The sequence below is a fragment of the Moschus berezovskii genome, chromosome 5 (assembly GCF_049115385.1).
Source record: "Moschus berezovskii isolate FMDL1 chromosome 5, NW_MosBer_1.0, whole genome shotgun sequence".
NCBI classification, from domain to species: domain Eukaryota; kingdom Metazoa; phylum Chordata; class Mammalia; order Artiodactyla; family Moschidae; genus Moschus; species Moschus berezovskii.
Window position 1 is genome coordinate 77,915,664 of NC_142464.1, and position 19,849 is coordinate 77,935,512.

Below are 19,849 nucleotides of genomic sequence, written 5' to 3' on the forward strand. Positions count from 1 at the left end.
TCCTGTCTACATGCCCACCTTGGAGAGTCAGCACCCTGAAGCTGAACCCCTCACTAGATCAGAGTCCCCACTAACAGCTCATTCAACTCTCCAAGAAAGCCTTAGCAAATAGAGTGAATTCTGTGGACTATTTCACAGGAAGATGGGAGAGAAGATTCCTTCATCCACTCCACACCAAAACCTAATGAGCTTTTCTGTCAGAAACATCTATTCTTCCTTGAAAGCTCATCTTTGGCCGCCAGCAACCTGATCGCTTTCCTCCTTGTCTAACAGAGACTACCCAGCCTCGATGGCTCCAGCCTTTCTTTGCCCTTCATCTTCCCTTTGGGTCTTTCTGTGCCTGATTCTACCACCCACCTCTTCCCTTTGCCATCAAGTTGTGGTACAGTAATTACCCCATTCATCTTGGATTTTCTTACCATTTTCCGACTCCCTGCTCAAAATATCCCTGTAGGGTTCTCCTACTCTCCTTAAAAGTGAAAGTCGCTCAGTTGTGTCTGACTCTTTGTGACCCCGTGGACTATACAGTCCATGGAATTCTCCAGGCCAGAATACTGGAGTAGGTATCCTTTCCAGTCTCCAGGGGATCTTCCCAACCCAGGGATTGAACCCAGGTCTCCCGCATTGCACGCAGATTCTTTACCAGCTGGGCCAAAAGGGAAGCCCATAAAGTGGTGGGGGCATTTTAAATAACAACTGTTTTTGCAGTCATCAACTTTTATTTTCTTTGCATAATATTATTTGGCAATTCTGTCATTCTTAGATCCAGAAACCTGGGCACTGTCTAAAGCCAGCCCCTCATCTAGCACTTACGGACTTGCCTAAGGTGACAGGACAGGTCTGGGCCACTGACAAAGTAGAGCTGACCCCCCAACCCATTGCTCATCTGCTGCATTAGGCCTGTGGTACAAATAAACCGGGAAGCTTTCAGATTCAGAGGAATCCAGAACTCTGGACTAGAAGAGCCTTAGGTTTCATCTTGAACAAATCCTTCATTCTAAACAGCTTAAAATGGAAACTTTTCTTTTCGTCTCTGAATCCTAAAAACACAGCACAGATTAGCCGGTTACTTTAAAACATATGTACTTGCCTGGTGGGTATGATTTCCAGGAACATATACAGACTTGAACTGTTTCATGAGGTTCCGAGCTCCAGCAATATCCCGAAGCGAAGTGAAGAGTTCATCCACAGCACTTTTGGATTTGTGAAACGTCAGGTTAATTGAAGAGTCACAGCCTGAAACAGTCCAGAGATATTTGCTTGGGTGAACAAATCTTTAAACTGAGTTTTAATCATGACAGGCTGAGCTCCATGTAACATAGTTGGGTTCCTCTCTCTTTTTTTTTTTAACCCTATCTTCCCCTGGCTGTTCACCAATTGGGCTGTTTCAATCATCCCTGAGCAACGAAACACTGAGTATAAATGCTTTTGACAGAAGTAGAACTCAGAATTGCCTGGGATTGCAGCCACTGGCTTCAACCCCTAGACTGTAGAAGTTTCACAAAAAGAAAGCTCCTAGGGTCTGCTATCCTTAGAAAATAGCTCTGAGAAAAGAGGAGACACAGAGGAAAATACAACAGAGGACTGTGATGAGCCGTTCACACTTGAATCCCACCAATGGAGTCCATAAAATAGAACAGCCAGAACGAGAAAGCTCATAGAGCTGCTCCAATAACAGAACTTGCTGGGCTGGGCATCTAATGTGCTAACAAAGCATACAGCGCATTTCAAAAGGCAGTCGTTCAAAGCTGATCAAACACAAAGGGGGCCTAATAAGGAGACTGTTCTCAGAAATGGTTCTATTTCTTTTTGAAACGTATAATAGATGGATTTATCTTCTATCTTGTTAGAAGCCTATTTAGAAGAGGAACGATTACGGTAAGTTAGAAGTTCAAAAAATAGAGAAAGACTTAAGATGAGTATTTGTGAGTGTTGAAATACTGCAGATACAGGAATTCATCAATCCCCATATCACCCTCATGAGGCAGGAGCTACTCTTTCTCCTATTTTAAGGATAAGAGAGCTGAGATCCAGAGAGATTAGGGAGCACTCCTGTGAGCACGCTGACAATGCTCGGCCCACGTTGGCTCAGTCCCTGGGGTCACGCATAGGTCTGGAGAACAGTTCTTGTGGCCTCTGTGTCCTTCCTGCATGTCTGTCTCTGTATCTGTCTGCTTCTGTGGCTCTCTTCCTTGCTAAGGGCTTCTTCTGGTTCAGTTCAGTTAGAAGCATGGAAGTCAGCACTCAGAAACAGCAACACAATTGTTGTTGGGGGGACAGGAACAACTGGGGACAGGTGGAACGATTCTGAATTGTGGTTTCCACAGCCTGACGCGGAGGGGGTGCTAGGACTGAGTCCTAGTTGCCCACAACAGTAACTCACTCATGAATGCCTTCACTACTGGGTTTTCTTTCTTCCCCTGTCTCACTTCCCTACTTCCTGACCACACTGCCTGCGACATCTTCTCAAATATAGTACTTGTACTCAAATCCTTATCTCAGGAAACCAAAACTTCCAGGGCGATTTGAACACAGGCAGCCTAGACCTTCCCAGATAGTGCGGTGGTAAAGAATCTGCCCACCAATGCAGGAGATGCTAGAGACACAGGTTCGATTCCTGGATCGGGAAGATGCCCTGGAGTAGGAAATGGCAACCCACTCCAGTATTCTTGCCTGAGAAATCCCATGGACTGAGAAACCTGGTGGGCTAAGTCCCTGGGGTCACAAAAGAGTTGGACATGACTTAGTTACTAAACATCAAGAACAACAGTTTATACAATTTTTCATTTGGTCTCTTTCAATTTTTTTGAAAAGTGAGGATGATAATATTCTTCCATTAGGCTGAGAGGGATAAAACCATATCCTGGATTGCAGAGTACTGAAAATAATAAACTACATGTGGAAGTTGTGGATTATACATTAGAATTAGATTAAGCAAGGGCCATGTAATTCCAAAGAGGCAGGTTGACTGTGGAGCAGGTTGTTGATAGAAATGTTTACAAGTAAACTGAAGTCAAAGAAACCCAACAGAAAAATAAAACTGTCAGAGAAATGGTTGGGAAAAAGTCCTAAATTTACACATAAACTAAATTTTCCCTGAAAAAAAGTTAATATTCTCCACTGTTCAAATCAACTGCACAACGGCAGCTTCTTCCAAACCATCACCTCATCCTGCTGTCTGTTATCCTCAAAGCAAGTGTTCTACAATGGACACGCTTCTGGGACACCAGGCCAAAAGGGTCTCATTTTTATCACCTCTGAGCATTTTCATAATTACATCAGTCTTCACCAAAAGCAGGGTGTACATCCAGTTACCCAAACCCTATAATGAAAAGTCATACACACATATACACACACAAGAAATGGGGATCGAAGAAGACAAATGATGTACAAAAGCACATCACCATCTCCAGCAAAATGTCCCTCTGATCACAGACCTGACCTCTTCCATGTACACCGCCTCCTGCCTTTCAGAATATCTCCTTTGTGAATGCAGCTCAATCCAAACTCATGCTGCAACTAATAATAGTTAGAGGAGATGTGGGTGCAAAAGTTATGAAATGGGATGAATTCTTTTTCTGTGTAAAAGCTATAATCACTTAAAGCTCACCTAAATAACCACTTACATCAGGCACTATGCTAAGGAGTTTATAGATATTAGCTCATTTAATCTCCACAGAAACCCAATGAGGTAAGTACTACTATTATTACTCCCATTTTGCAGATGGGGAAACTGAGCCATGAGAAGTAACACGTGGTCACTCAATGAAAGCAGTAAAGCTATGATGCAAAGCCTGTGGTCTAACTCCCAAGACAGTTGTATTAGCCACTCCACTCTCCTGTCTTCATATGTGCTGGAGGCCACATACATAAGGTTAGTAAAGCACTTTTTGTTGTTCAGTCACCCAGTTGTGTCTTTTGTAACCCCATGGACTGCAGCACGCCAGGCTTCCGTGTCCTTCACCATCTCTGGGAGCTTGCTCAGACTCAAGTCCATTGACTCGGTGATGCCATCCAACCATCTCATCTTCTGCTGTTCCCTTCTCCTGCCCTCAATCTTTCTCAGCATTAGAAGTGCTTTTAAAATGGAATGAGTGGCAGATGCCTTTCTTGGGAAGGCTTGGGCTCGTCCCTAGAGGTAGATGCTAACTAAGTGTGGTTTGCAGTTATTCCCCTGGCCTGTCTTTTGCATCCACACAAGGTGTGGGATCTTGGGATCTCCCAGGACTGCTGCACACCCTCCATCGGATCTCTATCCTGTAAGGCGCTGTATTCAGTTACTTCTTATAAAGCCCTGACAGCCTGTTCCATTAAGCCAGCTTATGAGATAATGGTGTTTTGTAAGGGAATGCTAAGTGTACAGTTCCAGTCAATTCTCATTTAATCCACTTAGTTTAATAGATAATAAAGCAGAAGCTGATCCTAGCCTTTGGCCAAGCACAATCTGTGTACTTCAGTTGCCTGCTTCTTGATAAGGGAGGCCCCTAACCCCCAGGGCACCCTTGAGTTCGTCTAAAATGGGGTATGACTCATGCCCCTGCAATTTCTTTCTCTGGAGGGCTTGGCGATCTCAGGCAGGGGTCCAGTTACTTCTCCAAGCAACCAAATGGGGCTCCAGTGTACATGTCTGCCCTCCCCAGGCCCCTCTCACCCGTCTCCACTTACTGAAGTGACTTTCCTTGGGCAGAGGGAGGAGAGCAGTTTCCAGGGCTGTGAGTGCTGCAGGGACCCCATAGTTCAGGCAACAACAAAGTTAAAGTGGAGAGCAAGCTCAGTAGCTCAGCAATCCTTTTGGGATGGCTGAAATGAAGCTGAACCCCTCTCTCCTTGTGTTTGGTTCTTGCATGGAGCAGATTTTAAACTTTCTGGGGCGTGGGGAACTTTTTACAAAAGAGCCTGGCTTCCAGACTTTGGGTTTTATTTCTTAGGTATTCAGGAAAATAAAGTATCTTGCAACAGGAGGCTGCCTTATCCAAAGCTTCAGTCTGGATTAGAGATGCAGCACCTCACCTAAAGTCTTCCAACACACAGACAGACACACACATACACACACATTCGTGGAACCTGTGTGGATGGATAAGCTGGGGAGCATGGTTGGAATAGGACTTGAAATGCCTCCCTATTTAGTGATATTACTCTCTTCACAGCTGTAAAGTTCCCTCACATCCAACTAGGAAAAGGTAGGGTCAAAGAATATCATTTAAGCCTGGTCAAGAGGCTCTTTTCTTATCTGAACCCAAATTATACAAAGATGGCCTCCTCATCCTTCTGCCAGCCCAAGGCTGAGAATGTCAGGCCCATTTTTCCAATTTGCATCCCGCCCTCCTGCCTCTCAGCAAACCCTTGGCAGCAGGGGACCCACCTCTGTGGGATCCCCAGGAAGTTAGAGAAAGGGTTGGCTTGGGAGGGCAAGATGGCCAGAAAGGACAGAGCGCTGGGAGGTCATGACCTCCCTCATCCATCCGGCTGTCTGACGTTGCCTTTTCTCTCTTTTCAAACCATTGTTTTAAAGATGGAGTCATTTTTCCATGGCTCTCAATAAAAGGTTGGTAAATGAAAACAAAACCAAACACAATCTAAAAAACCCAAATAAACCTTAGCGAGTGGTGTCACATCTGAAACCTCTTAGGGAGACTGACTGTGTAAAACCACTCGTGTGTAGGGCAGTCCGGGTAATATTTATAGTAGAAGCCCTCCTTTGCAAATGTGCTTGGGACCAGTAGGTGTGAGGAGTCATTTAACACAGGGGCGGGATCATGAAAAATTGATCTCTCTTCCATGCATCCACACATGTATGTATACACATAGACATACATGTGTATTTGTGTGTATGTATAGTTTTGTTTAAAATTAAAACATAAACTATGAACCTATTTGCAGGGCAGCAGTGGAGACACAGACATGAGCACAGACTTGTGAACACAGTGGGGGAAGGAGAGTGGGATGAACTGAGAGAGTATCACTGAAACACATGCATTACCATATGCAAAACAGGTATTCAGCGGGAATTCACTATACATGCAGGGAGATCAACCTGGGGCTCCGTGACAACCTAGAGGGGAGGGAGGCAGGTTCAAGAGGGAGGGGACACATGTATACTTATGGCTGATTCACACTGTTGTATAGCACAAACCAACACAACATTTTAAAACAATTATACAGAGTGAAGTAAGCCAGAAACAAAAGCACGAATACAGTATATTAACACATATATATGGAATATAGCAAGAGGATAACGATAACCCTGTATACGAGATAACAGCAGAGACTTGGATGTGTGGAGCAGTCTTTTGGACTCTGTGGGAGAGGGCGAGGGTGGGATAATTTGGGAGAATGGATTGAAACATGTATATTATCATATGTGAAACGAATCTGACATGGTTGGGGGCTCCCCACCTCAACACTCTGTGGATTTAAGAGGCTGTTCCTTCCGGAAGTGTATAAATTAGCCTGGGATAGAACCTGCATGCTGAATTTACTAATTAAGAAATGAGAAACCAGAACTATAAAGGTGGCATAGAAATACAAGAAACTATTCTTAAGTAATCTTTTAAAACTCTGAACAGAGTTACAGAGTTTGCCATTTGTTATAAACTGGTATATGTAATTTAACCAGAACCATGAGAAAGTTGGTATTGTGTGAATTCTGAGGCACTTTCGACATGTTGTAGGAGTGATGTGGACTTTCTTGAGTGTTACCCATTCATAAGTGAATGGTCTGTGTCTCGTGCCTTTGTTGGTTTTCTGTGAGCTGTAGTTTCTGGGAAGTGAGCAGCTCTCATTCCTGTAACTCTTGTGACCCAGTCATTCGTGTGCCTCCTTCATGAGGATCCAGTGCGGCTGTGGTGCTGTTATCCCTCTGATAGGAACTCTAACTCAGCGTAAAGCCCCAAAGATCTGTTACTTATATTTATTTTATATTGTACTATATTTTATTTACAGTGTTGTGTTTGTTTCAGGTGTATAGGAAAGTGATACAGTCATATATATATATATATATATATGAATTAACAAAAGCAGTTCCCATCTTTTGATGGGGAGCTCGTGGTTTATAATACAAATGGCATTATTTCGAGAGAGGGATAACTTAGGTATGGCATTGGGTTTTTTTCTTTTTGCAGCTTGAGGCAGTTGTAAGATAACTTAATGTAGCTTTTTGCAACTGTGTATTCTATAGTATTTTTTTCATTTGGGGAAATTTTAACTGTTAATGTTTATGGCATTGTGCTTTGTACCATTTGTTAAATAAAAATTAAAAAAAAAAGAAAAAACCAATTATCCTTCAATTACAAATAAATTTTAAAAAATGTAAGTGTCCATTTATTCACTAATCTTTCAAGAAAAGGCCAAGGTCTTTTCTTTGAGTACTGTCTGCTGATTAGCGCTCTTTTAAGCCATTACATACCAGGTATAATTTCCAATCTTAGTCCATTAAAAGTGGAACAAGAAGTTGAAGACACCTGAAGCACAATCTGAAAGCAGAATTCTTCTAGATTTTAATCTTGCTTTTCCCTTCAGTCTTTCACAATCACCTAGTTCAGACCTAATTCAAAGGCATGTTTAAACTGACTCATCTTTAAATGCTTTTCAAAAGCATTCAATTTGGTTTGCACTGAAACAATTTTTTTGAATTCCTATTTCCTCAGAGAACATTTAATTAGAGTTTGCACTTAATAAAAAGTACAATTAGCAGAGGCAGGTTGGGGAACAAACACAACTGGCTCCTGGGAATCACACGCCTCAACCAGGAAGAGCAGATATGCCCAGGCACGGGCAGGCTGTTTCGAGCTCTGCAGGGCTCACAGTTCTGCATGAGTCATTCTGTTTCACAGATGGATTGCAGGATGTAAGTTATTTGGGTGAATGGGTCATATGGAGGCTGGTTGAGAACACATGAATTAGATGTACATATTATTTATATTCATTGAATTTATATTATATTGCATTTATAATAAATGAAACATATATATACATACATATTTCTAAAGCCTCATATTTATACTACACAGGCAATATATTTATGTCATCAATCTAATATTTATATAATGATCTAGTGTGGCTTTTAAGTTCCTATAAAACATCCAAAATTTGGGTTTCCAGCCTTTAGATCTTACTGGGCTGATTTCTTTCCTTGTAGAATCCTTGATCTACACCACACGGCAGGGGCTCCTCAGCAGGTGCCGACATAAACATGCTTGGACAAGAGTATTAGTGGGCCTGACCTAAGAAAATCAGGCTCAGAAATACTCAGATGAGGCCACAAAGGGCTGGAGATGGCTCATGGGGACTGGACCACCTTCAGAAGTCCCTTCCAGACCTCCCCGCAGGCTCCTAGCCCACGCTGATCCCTCGGCCCCTTGGTGCACTGGATCCTGCTCAGGGTCCTGGAGTCTCCTAGCCTGTGGCCTCTAGTTATTGTTCGAATGACAGAGGAGGGCAGGAGGGGAGGAGTGGGGACAAGCTCAGGGAAGCCAGGGTTCTACCTGGTTCTCCACTGGTCTCCAACACAGAGCCTTTGTTCATAGAAGAACTCATGAAATATTTCTCATTCAAATAAATGAATGAGGAAAATTTTGAGGTGATGGGAAAAGCTGAATCAGACCAAAGACACCGTAAAGTGACAGCAATGATTCTTGAGGAGCTGATAAAAATGTCTCTGCAGGAAATTTCAAACAAAGGGCTCCCAGATGGGTTTGAGCAAGTGCAGCCTCCACGCATAAGCGGATCATGTCCCAGGGAGGCTACTTTAGAAGAAAAACCTCAACTGGCCGCATAAATTCATTTTGTCTCTTTAGCAAGCAAAACTAAACTTACATGGTTTGGGTACATATGCATATGAGATAAAAATGTTTTAAAAGAAAAGAAAATGATAAATACAAGCTTCAGAAAGTGGTTATCCCTAGGGGAGGGGGTGGGTGGGTAAGCAACCCTTTGGGAGGGGGTGATGGGTTCATGAGTGTTTCTTATGTAAATATGCTTTATCGCATATATATCATATAATCTTTTAAATGTATGCCCTACCATCTTGGGCTTCCCAGGTGACGCAGTGGTAAAGAATCTGCTTACCAATGCAGGAGACACAAGAGATGTGGGTTCGATCCCTGGGTTGGGAAGATCCCCTGGAGTAGGAAATGGCAACCCACTCCAGTAATTCTTGCCTGGAAAATTCCATGGACAGAAGAGCCCGGCAGGCTACAGTCCGTGGGGTTGCAAAGAGTTGGACACAATCTTAAAAACTATAATGAAACAAAAAACCAGTCACACTGCTTTCTTAAGCCTCTAGCAAATTCAGCTTTTTTATAACAGTTGGAAAAAGGAAGAAATGACAGCTGAAATGCATTATTATTATTAGGCAGGTTTGGGATGTGTGGTGGATGTGGAAAGGCTTGTACAATCACGAGAGAATGTCACTGCCCAGAATTCTAGCCTAAGGTCTGAGGCTTCTTGTGAGAAAATCTGTGATGGGGGAAATTTGAAAGAAGGGACATTGTCAGGAATATGCTTTGGAATTTGCACCTTTAATGAAGGCATGGAACAAGGTCAAGCTGTCAGTGAGGCCCAGGGAGCAGAATGGGGACACAGAGACAAGCAGCCTTGGGATCCTGGACATCTGCGCCGCTTCAGGAAGAGCCCAGGAGGCAGCAAGACAGACAATCCTGGATCACTGCACAAATAAGGAGACAGCCTCAGCTATTTCAAAACATTCCCTCCGAGACGCTGCTGAAAAAACCTCTCCAAAGCAGCTTTTTTGACTACCGAAACTATACCCACAGAATTTCTTTATCCTAAGATTTCATGTGATTAATTAAGGATGGAGTAAGTGTAAAAACTCTTGTGAAAATACATCATATTAAATAGTACAACTTCATATATCAATTACTGTGTTATCCTATTAAATCAATCCAAATCACCTTAGACAAAGGGATGTTCAGCATTCAGAGAAAGTGAAATACCATCTTTGAGGCTATTTCAAAAGATAGATACTAGCTTTTGATCAGTTACCCAATCTATTATCGGGGCTATCACCATGGGAAAAATCACACTTCTTTCATATCATTTCAACTTTGGGCCCCTTTCCAGGAACAAAACCTGCCACCAGTGGAGATGCCCACATAACCACTGAAACCTGCACTCATAAACCTTTCCAGTCCCAAGGAGGCTGGCACACAGGCTGCTAACAGTAATCACGGATACAGTCTCAAACCCCCATCGCATGCTGAGTGCTTCCTAATAGGCTGATTGTTTTTATTCTGTTGAGTTAATTCTATTGATTTACTAACTTGCCACTGACACCCTAAGTCCCCTTTCAAAGCGTGCTCACATTTCTGCTGGTTCTGAATAGCTCAACATGGAGCGCTGGCCTCTCGGAGCCAACTTGAGAGATAACCTGCCTCTGGTTGTTTTTACAAGTTGTCAGGTGGCAGAGCACCTGCAAGCCTCGGAGACCCCTGTGACAATGACTGCTGTTGATCTTGTTTTCTAAACTAGGAGAAAGCAAGGCTGTGCTGAACTGTGCTTTAGTCGCTCAGTCGTGTCTGACTCTTGCGACCCATGGACTGCAGCCCGCCAGGCTCCTCTGTCCATGGGATTCTCAAGGCAAGAATACTGGAAGGGGTTGCCATGTCCTCCTCCAGGGGATCTTCCCAACCCAGGGATCGAACCCAGGTCACCCCCACTGCAGGCAGATTCTTTACCGACAGAGCCACCAGGGAAGCACCGAAGGCTGTGCTACATGCACATAAAGGCAACACCTGAGCATGGCCGTGCGTTGAGCACAGCTGGCAGTTCTGTTAACACTTGCTCACTTCTCGTCTGTTCTTTTTTGGGTGCTACCAAAGCTGATGTAACAACAAAGGGAAGAAAACAAAGGATAGATACAAATTTATGTCGGGGGAAATCTGATCTGCTTACTGTATTTTTCTCTGAATTGAGTAAAGCATGCCATCGTTTGATTTTATCCATGAATAGTATTCCCCCAGGGCACAGTTTCAGAACCAATGAGGCATTGGGCATTTCAGAGAGAGGGAAAAGGAAGCCCAGCGGCTCCTCCTGAGACCTGGGGAGGCTGATCCCACCTGTTCTCCAGGAAGTGAGCCTGATGCGTCACCACCTGCTACCAGCCCTGCTCCTCTTCACCTCCCACTCCACCCCTCCCCATTCTCCCATGCAGAGATGTGTGTGTAGGGCGTGGGGTGGTTCTACCTGACGCAGTTGCAGCAGAGGCCTAGAGCTCCCCCAAGAAAACCAGCCGGGGACTTCCCTGGCTGTCCAGTGGTTAAGACCTTTTGCCTCCACTGCCGGGGGTCCAGGTTCCATCCCCGGTTGGGGAACTAAGATCCCACATGCCACATGGCCAAAAAGAAAAAAGGAGACCACTTGGAAGGCTTTCTGGAGGAGCAGGAGAAGGCAGATGCGAAGGACCCCATCAAAGTGCACATTTTCCGTTCCATCCTGAATCTTATTCCAGGCCCAGTCTCACTCCTGGTTTTACAAACAGTACCGAAGGTCCATTGCCCGCAAAGGATTCTTAAGAGATAAGGCTGTACTTTATTCTAAAATTCCAATAAAATTTAGAAGGTGGGAGTAATATGGTGTCGCTTCTGGCTGTGACGTGCCACTGGGCAAGGTTTTCTTATCTGAGTTCCAGTGAGTAAATCACTCAGGCTTTGGTGTGTCTGCTGATTACACTAACCTGTGCTACAGCTAATCGCTTGTAGAAAAGGATGAAATCAAAAGTTCAAATCATGGCACATTTCAAAGCCTTTCAAATGACTGTCTGGCCCTCCCTGGCCTCTCGTTCTCACTGTCATTTAGAGGCGCTTTAAAACAAAATCTAAGTCTTTTCTACTATGTTTCTGGAGATCCAGCCTCACTGCGCTTGTTATCATGAGATTTGTAAGTATGGAGGGAAAGTAGTGTCTATTTATATTTTTGGGAAAGGCTAGGTGGTTAATGATACGGGATCATTTTCTGATCTGAGAAAAAGGAAAGAATGAAAGGGAAGCTTATTGGCCTAAGGTTTCTTTCATCGCTTTTGTTTCTTAAAAGAATGGAAGAGCAAATGGAGTTTATTTTTCTCCTAAGTAGCAGCCAGATCAAATGAGACCCCACCTCACCCTTCCCCCAACGCACACAAAAATCACTCTCAGCCTCAATCTAAGGTTCCCCTGCACCTGTTGTTGTAAATCTCCATTGAACCGAGCCAGCACCGCTATGCCTGAAATTTAAGCTCCCACTAAATGAGGCCTCTTATCTATCACTTTTCTGTATTTTCTTTCGGAGGCAGCGTGGCTTAATTGTGGGTCAGCCATTCCTGATGCAGAGATGGGACACAGTCCAGGGAGGCTTGCCAGTGGCCCCTGGCCTGCAGGGGAAGGGGGGAAACACCACCATTGCCCTTGTCTCTTCTGGGGGCAGAAGGAGCCTTGAGGGTGGACCCCAGAAGCAAATGCAGAGAACTCCGGAAAGCGTACAGCCCGATGCCTGCCTCCTTCAACTCAGAGTTCAGGTCAGTTGGCAGGGGGGGGTAGGGTTTGGTGGGGCGGGCAGCTGTTCTCCCTGCCTCCCTGACCCTGAGTACGGAGCCAGGCTTCCTGTTTGGGTGGAGCAGGCTGCCGTCTGTGCGCTTCTGGGCTTTTACCCATCCCAACCCCAGTCTGATTTCAGGTGGGCTTTCACCCATCAACTCCATCCTCTGATGGAGATGGCTCAGATGAACTGCATTACTACCAAGTGATTTCAACTCTGTCGACAAAAATGAACTATCACAAAGGCTTAATGTTCTAGGCTTTCACTTGCTTCTGGGCAGGGACATTCTTAAGCCCACAGCTGTTTTCACAGTTACTCTATGTCCATCACATGTCAGGGAGGGTGAGCAAGGGGGCCCTGGGTTCAGAGCTCTTTCCCCAAAAGGCTGGGTAAGGGGAGGGGTGAAATCACTGAGCTCCAGCCAACTCTGCGACCTGAAGGCAGGAATATCACTGCCCAAAAGAACTGTCTGCAATGATGGAAATGTTGTACATCTGTTTTATCCAATATGGCAGCCACCACCTACACCTGAGCACTTGAAACGTGGCTAGGGGAATCTCAGTTTTAAGTCACATTAAATTCTAATTTAATTGCACACATGGCTAGTGGCTACTATATTGGACAGCACAGCTCAAGAATGTAAGCCTGGTGAGGACTAAAACTTTTGTTTTAATTACAGATGTATCTGAATCTCCTAAATAGAGTTTGCACCTTGTAGATGGTAGGCACTCAATAAACAGCTGTCGAATGAAATAAACAACAGCCTGTTAAAGGTTGTTACCTATGGAATTACGGGAGACTTTCTACTTAGTGTACTTCTGTGTCATTCTGACTTTTAAATAAGTATATACATTTTAAATTAGCAAAACAATAGAGATATTCCAATTCCAAAGTACATTGCACACCAATCTCATCCTTTTCTTTTTCTTAACTGCTCTAAGTACCGCTCCCTTTGACTGGAGGGGAAGGCTGGCCCGAGTGGTGGTGTGTTTATTCTTGGTCACCTGGACCAGCTTCTCCCAGATGACCCCTGCTGGGTGCCGCAGTTCCACCTGCCTCGCCTTGCCTCCCTGCTCCTGATTCATAGTAGATATCATACCCTCAGTTTCATTTTCTTCCTTCAACAAGGCCTTCATGGCTTCCATTTTCCTAAATGAGGTCAGCAGAGAGTCTGGATTTCTAGTGGGGAAGAAAATCTGACAGAAAGACTGTCCCTGCCATTACACGTGGGGTCAGGCACACTGCTCTCTGTTGTAAACAGGGTCAATTAGAGTCCTGACAACCTTCCTACGTCAACGTGTGTCTTAGAATAAGACCCCGAGATACCTCTTCTCCACCCCGGCTCAGTCTAGTCTGGATGCTCCTCTGGGTCCTGCCAGCACCCATTCCGCCCTCTCCACGAGCCTTGATGAATGCCAGCATCTGGCTTCCTACTGGCTGGCCCCTCTGGCTCACGTCCTACCTGTTCCTCTTCACAGTGTGACTCTAGAAACTGACTCAAGACCAGTCTACTCTGCCTCCTTCAGCTCACAAATGCCGGATCCCCGCTTCCTGAACTTCAGCCATTTACTGACCACCTTCACTACTTCTAGGCACTGCCTGCTTCCAAGATTGACTCTGCCTGTTTCTATAAGTTAGCTTGAAATCAACTCATTTATTGTTGCTGTGAGCTGACCTGATGTGCTAATATTTACTTATTTTAACATGCATTAGAAAAAATATAACTGAAAATAGAAAATATGCATTGGCACCCTCCCCTCAACTCCTCTCGAAGACCACCCTAGGGACTGGTGTGCACTCATGGGTGTGTGATGGATGCTCTTCGAGTGCAATGCCAGGACCTCATGTCTTTTCCTAAGAAGCTCATCTGCTTCTCAGAGGCAGGGTCCCCTCTCCCTCTGGACCCGCCATGGCCCCAGTACCAAGCTGCATGTGGGAAACTGAGAATCAGCCAACCGTAAGGAGGCGGCTCCCGGGTGCTGGGAACTGTGCTGATGAAGACTGCTCGGAGCAGGTGCTGTTATGCTCATTTTTCACATGATGGCACGGATGCTGCAATGGCTCCAGGAAGGCTGGCTTAATGAATAAGCAACTCCTTTAAAAAGAAAACAGCCTCGCAGAGTCAGGAGTTCAGGGAGGAAGACATCTCTTCTGCAGTACGGCTCTGCTCTCCCAGGCCTTCGTTATGACCATGCGACCTCAGAACCTGCCTTTGTTCCAACCTGCTTGGTACCAGTCTAGCCTCATCAGGGGAGTCTCCTTGCTATATATCTGTGATCCAGTCCCACCATCCCTTCCTCCTTGCCCTCAGAGTTCCAGCTGCTCTGGCTTTCTCTTGTTCCCAGTTGATGTCAAGCTTAGGATCTTTGCACTTTTTTTCTATCTACCTGTTCTGACCATTACCATATATATTAGATATCAGCTCAGGACATCTCCTCAAAGATGCCTTTGGTGGCTCAGATGGTAAAGAATCTGCCTGCAATGCAGGAGACCTGGGTTCAATTCCTGGGTTGGGAAGATCCCCTGGGAAAGGGAATGGTAACCAACTCCAGTATTCTTGCCTGGTGAATTCCATGGACAGAGGAGCCTGGTGGGCTACAGTCCATGGGGTTGCAAAGAGTCAGACAAGACTGAGCAACTAACACTTCACCTCTTCACCATCTCAGTTAAGTTGTCTCTCTTAAAGTATAATACTTGGTGTGTGCATGCTAAGTTGCTTCAGTCTCCCCACCTCTGACTGATGGTAAGAACACAATGGAACTCAGTGGAACAAAAAGCATCAGATAACATGACAACCATCCAAATTGCCACAGGAGGAAACCAGCATGTTAGTGCTGCTTCATGGCTACCAGCCCCTGCTGTAAGAGTTCAATGCTATTGTGCCAGGGTCATCCACAGAGGGTGCAAAGAGAAGGGCAGCCTGTGAAGCCTAGGACTGGGATGGCTGCTAGAATGTGTTAAGAGACTGAGTTGGCAAGCTAAGGGAAAATGAAAATCCCTAGTCAGGGAGATCAAGAGCTGGTGCTGACCTGAAAATTCCAGGTTGGCTACGGTAGCTTTGAGAGAAGGAAGTTCTCTTATTATTTTAAGGAAGGAATTGAGGGTTAGGCTGGATTTCAATTTCACCAGGGTGGAGCCTATTCGATGATTCACTCAACAAATATTTACTGTGTGACCCAACGTGAGGCACTGTTCTAAGCAACAGCAAACAAAACGTAAAAATTTCTTCCTGCACCAGGTTTCCTTTGTACTTCTCCACTTTGCCTAAAAACAATGATAATCAGTTCAGTTCAGTCACTCAGTCATGTCCGACTCTTTGCGACCCCATGGACTGCAGCACTCCAGGCCTCCCTGTCCATCACTAACTCCTGGAGCTTGCTCTAACTCATGTCCATTGAGCCAGTGATGCCATCCAACCATCTCATTCTCTGTCATCCCCTTCTCTTCCTGCCTTCAATCTTTCCCAGCATCAGGGTCTTTTCCAATGAGTCAGTTCTTCGTATCAGGTGGCCAAAGTATTGAAGTTTCAGCTTCAACATCAGTCCTTCCAATGAATATTCAGAACTGTTTTCCTTTAGGATTGGCTGGTTGGATCTCCTTGCAGTCTAAGGAACTCTAAAGAGTCTTCTCCAACACCACAGTTCAAAAGCAACAATTCTTCGGTGCTCAGCTTTCTTTATGATCCAACTTTAACATGATGATAATAGTTAACATTTATTGAGGACTTACCACGTGCAAGTACTATTCTAAGTATTTTATATGTATTGTTAATAATTTATTTAATCCTCAGAACTATCCTATAGGTAGATGCTATCATCACCTCCAATTCACAGCTGAGAAAAATGGGGCACAGAGAGGCTGAGTAATTTGCCCAAGGCCTCACAGCTAATTAATGATAGAACCATAATTTGAACCCAGGCAGTAAGGATCCAGAATCCAGACTCTTTCACCACAGAAATCAATAAACAACTTATTAACTAAATTATTATGATTAAAAAAACTTTAGCAAAAACACAGTAAAATAGCGCAAATTTAAGCAAAGAGATAGGAGAAGGGTCAGTTTACATTATGACAAATTTAAATTTTAGGTTATTTGGAACAAACTATATTGTTACTACCTGCAAGTGCATACTGAGACTAGGGTTAATTTAGTGACTGGTAATCTACTAACGGAGAAGGCAATGGCACCCTACTCCAGTACTCTTGTCTGGAAAATCCCATGGACGGAAGAGCCTGGTAGGCTGCAGTCCATGAAGTTGCTAAGAGTCGGACACGACTGAGCAACTACACTTTCACTTTTCACTTTCATGCATTTGAGAAGGAAATGGCAACCCACTCCAGTGTTCTTGCCTGGAGAATCCCAGGGATGGGGGAGCCTGGTAGGAGGCCGTCTATGGGGTCACACAGAGTCGGACACGACTGAAGCGACTTAGCAGCAGCAATCTACTAACATGGCAAACCACTGCAGTGTTCTTGCCTGGAAAATTCCATGGACAGAGGAACCTGGCAGGTGATAGTCCATAGGGTTGCACAGAGTTGGACATGATTGAAGCAACTGAGCACACACATGCGTATGCACACACAATCTATTAACAAAGGAAAATGCTGATGCTAGGAAAGACTGAAAGCAAAAGGAGAAAAGGGTGGCAGAGGACGAGATGGTCAGATGGCATCACTGACTCAACAGACATGAATCTGAGCAAATTCCAGGAGATGGCGAAGGACAGGGGAGACTGGAGGGCTTCAGTCCAGTTCAGTTCAGTTCAGTCACTCAGTCTTGTCCAACTCTTTGTGACCCCGTGGACTGCAGCACACCAGGCCTCCCTGTCCATCACCAACTCCCAGAGCTTGCTCAAACTCATGTTCATCGAGTTGGTGATGCCATCCAACCATCTCATCTTTTTGTTGTCCCCTTCTCCTCCCGCCTTCAATCTTTCCCAGCATCAGGGTCTTTTCCAATGAGTCAATGAGAATAGTCCATGGGGTGGTCAAGAGTCACATACAACTTAGCAACTGAACAAAAAAACCAACAGTTTACTAACAAGCAGAGGACTCTGCTGCCTGTTCAGACAAATATTTAAGACAGCAACTCGAGTGTCCATAGCTAATAACTAACACTTAATATCCTTAAAAACGATCTGTTCTCTTGGGAAGGCTATTCACTCATCATTACAATCTCGTTGATTTTACTCATTTGCTCAACAGTCCTCAGGCCCAATCTAAGTCAAAGTGAATTATGACTTCGCTGTCCTTTAAAGTCAACTCATCTTAAATATTCCTGGGTGGTCACTGATGTTCAATTTTTAGCACCTTTGTCTCCTCTTTCTGGTGTGTGGTAGGATTACATGTGTCCCTGAGTGAGGTAGGACCATTGTGTTTACTTTGGGCTGTTAAATAGAAGTGGCAGTGCTATATGCCACTTCTAGGGGGAAGCCTTTAAAAGCCATGGTTCAGTTCCCCCCATCTCGTCCCCCTGCATCAGCGATCGTGGAGGCTATAGTGAGAGGAGGTCCTTGGCCATCTGGCAGAGTCCCTGTAGACCTGAGGTGCACACAGCATAAAGAGAAGAAACGACCACGACTGTTTTAAACCACTAAGATTCTGGGGCTGTTTGTGTTTAGCCCATCTTAACTATTACAAACACTAACCCTCTACATTCTTGGTGCAAAGAGGGATGAATAAGTAATCTATGGAGCCAATTAGAAGGCAAAGGAAAACAAACATTGACCATTGCTATATTTTAGGTATTAACATATTATCATACCTAATCCTCTTGGCAACACTGAGAAGTAGGGATGACTCCACTCTACAGACACAGAAACTGAAGTTCAGAAAGGGAATGGGACTGAGCCAAGATTATACAGCTAGTAAGTGACAGAAGCAAGTTTCAAATTCAAGTCTGTCTGAATTCTGTGATTATGCAAGGCTGTCAATAGAAGCATATGCAACTAGATTCCTCTAAGGCCAGACTTAGGATCACTAGGTGGGAAAGACAGTCAGTCAACCAGTCATTCACCAAACATGTACAGCACACTTACTCTGCATCAGGCACTATAGTGGGCTCCTCCAGTGACTACCATGGCTCTGGCTCCTGCCCCGAGGAACTGACCAAAGTCGGACACAGATGACAATAGTTGCAACTGCAATACGGTCTATGAGCTATATGTTTGGCTAGGGCAAGAATGGGGTGCAGCTTAGGAGTATACTCAAAGTCGTGGAAGGGAAAAATAGGAGAAAAGCACCTTCCCAAACTCACACACAGCAGAGAGGGGAAACCTAGGAACGAAAATGAGAAATGATGGTCAAAAATGACGTGCCATTAATGGAATTCTCTTCCTTCTCAGATCTGCACACCTTTGGAAAGAATATGCCATATGCTTTACCCTGGCACGCACGACTACGGTGGCATGCTGCCACTGACGACGATATCAAGACACCCACAGAAGCCAAGAGAGGCAGCTCCACCTGCTGGGACCAGCAGCCCCCTAACCCAGCCGGCTCAGGAATTCAAACCCAAGCAGAGGGTGTGCCTTCCCTTGTGGCTGGCACCCCAAGTCAAGAGGGCTGAGGACAACCTGCTTGCTGGTCTTCCCTGCTCATCTGTTACTTTCTTTAATATTCACCAGACCTCATACGGGGCCTGATATGAGACATTTGCCCAGTCAGTGCTGACTGGTGATGTGCAGGGCATGAACAGAAGCTGTGGAGGTGGAAAGGTGTCTAAGGAAGCTCAGGGGCTGTTGAGCACCCACAGGTCTGAGGCCTGTGGGGACTGGAATATATCCTAGAACAGGTCAGGCTTCTTCCGATAATACTCAGCTATGCAGATCTGAGAGCTTCCCAGGTGGTGCTAGAAGTAAAGAACCCGTCAGCCAATGCAGAAGATGTAAAAGACACGGGTTTGATCCCTGAGTTGGGAAGATTTCCTCGAGAAGGGCGTGGCAACCCACTCCAGTATTCATGACTGGAGAATCCCATGGACAGAGGAGCCTGGCAGGCTACAGCCCATTGGTTGCAAAGAGTCAGACAAGACTGAAGCGACTTAGCACGCACAAACGAACGCATGCAGGTCCGAGCTTCAGAAGGAGACCTCTCCCACTTGGGAATGAAGAAATACATGTCTTAGGGTAGGGGCTGCTAGGCCACATCCGGAGTCAGAGAGTCTGGGGAGAGAAACACAGCCTGCTTTGGAAGTTAATGTTAGAGTCTCTGTTTTAGGCGATTTAAGGCTAGAAGGGTTAACACATCACATAGGAGATTAGAAGATGATCTGAGAGAAGTCTTGAAACCTGGAGATTCCAATTGCAGCTGGAAAGAGGCA

At 45.0% G+C, this 19,849-nt stretch overlaps 1 protein-coding gene across 2 annotated transcripts in view; it reads right to left on the reverse strand.

The window, feature by feature from the left end:
* SCFD2 (sec1 family domain containing 2) overlaps positions 1 to 19,849 on the reverse strand; it is a 416,000-nt gene that overhangs the window by 46,440 nt on the left and 349,711 nt on the right. For both annotated transcript variants that reach the window (XM_088836334.1, XM_055434867.2), the window contains one exon: positions 1,091 to 1,236. In XM_088836334.1, the coding sequence (XP_088692460.1) occupies positions 1,091 to 1,236 (146 nt within the window). The remainder of the gene's footprint in view (positions 1 to 1,090; positions 1,237 to 19,849) is intronic.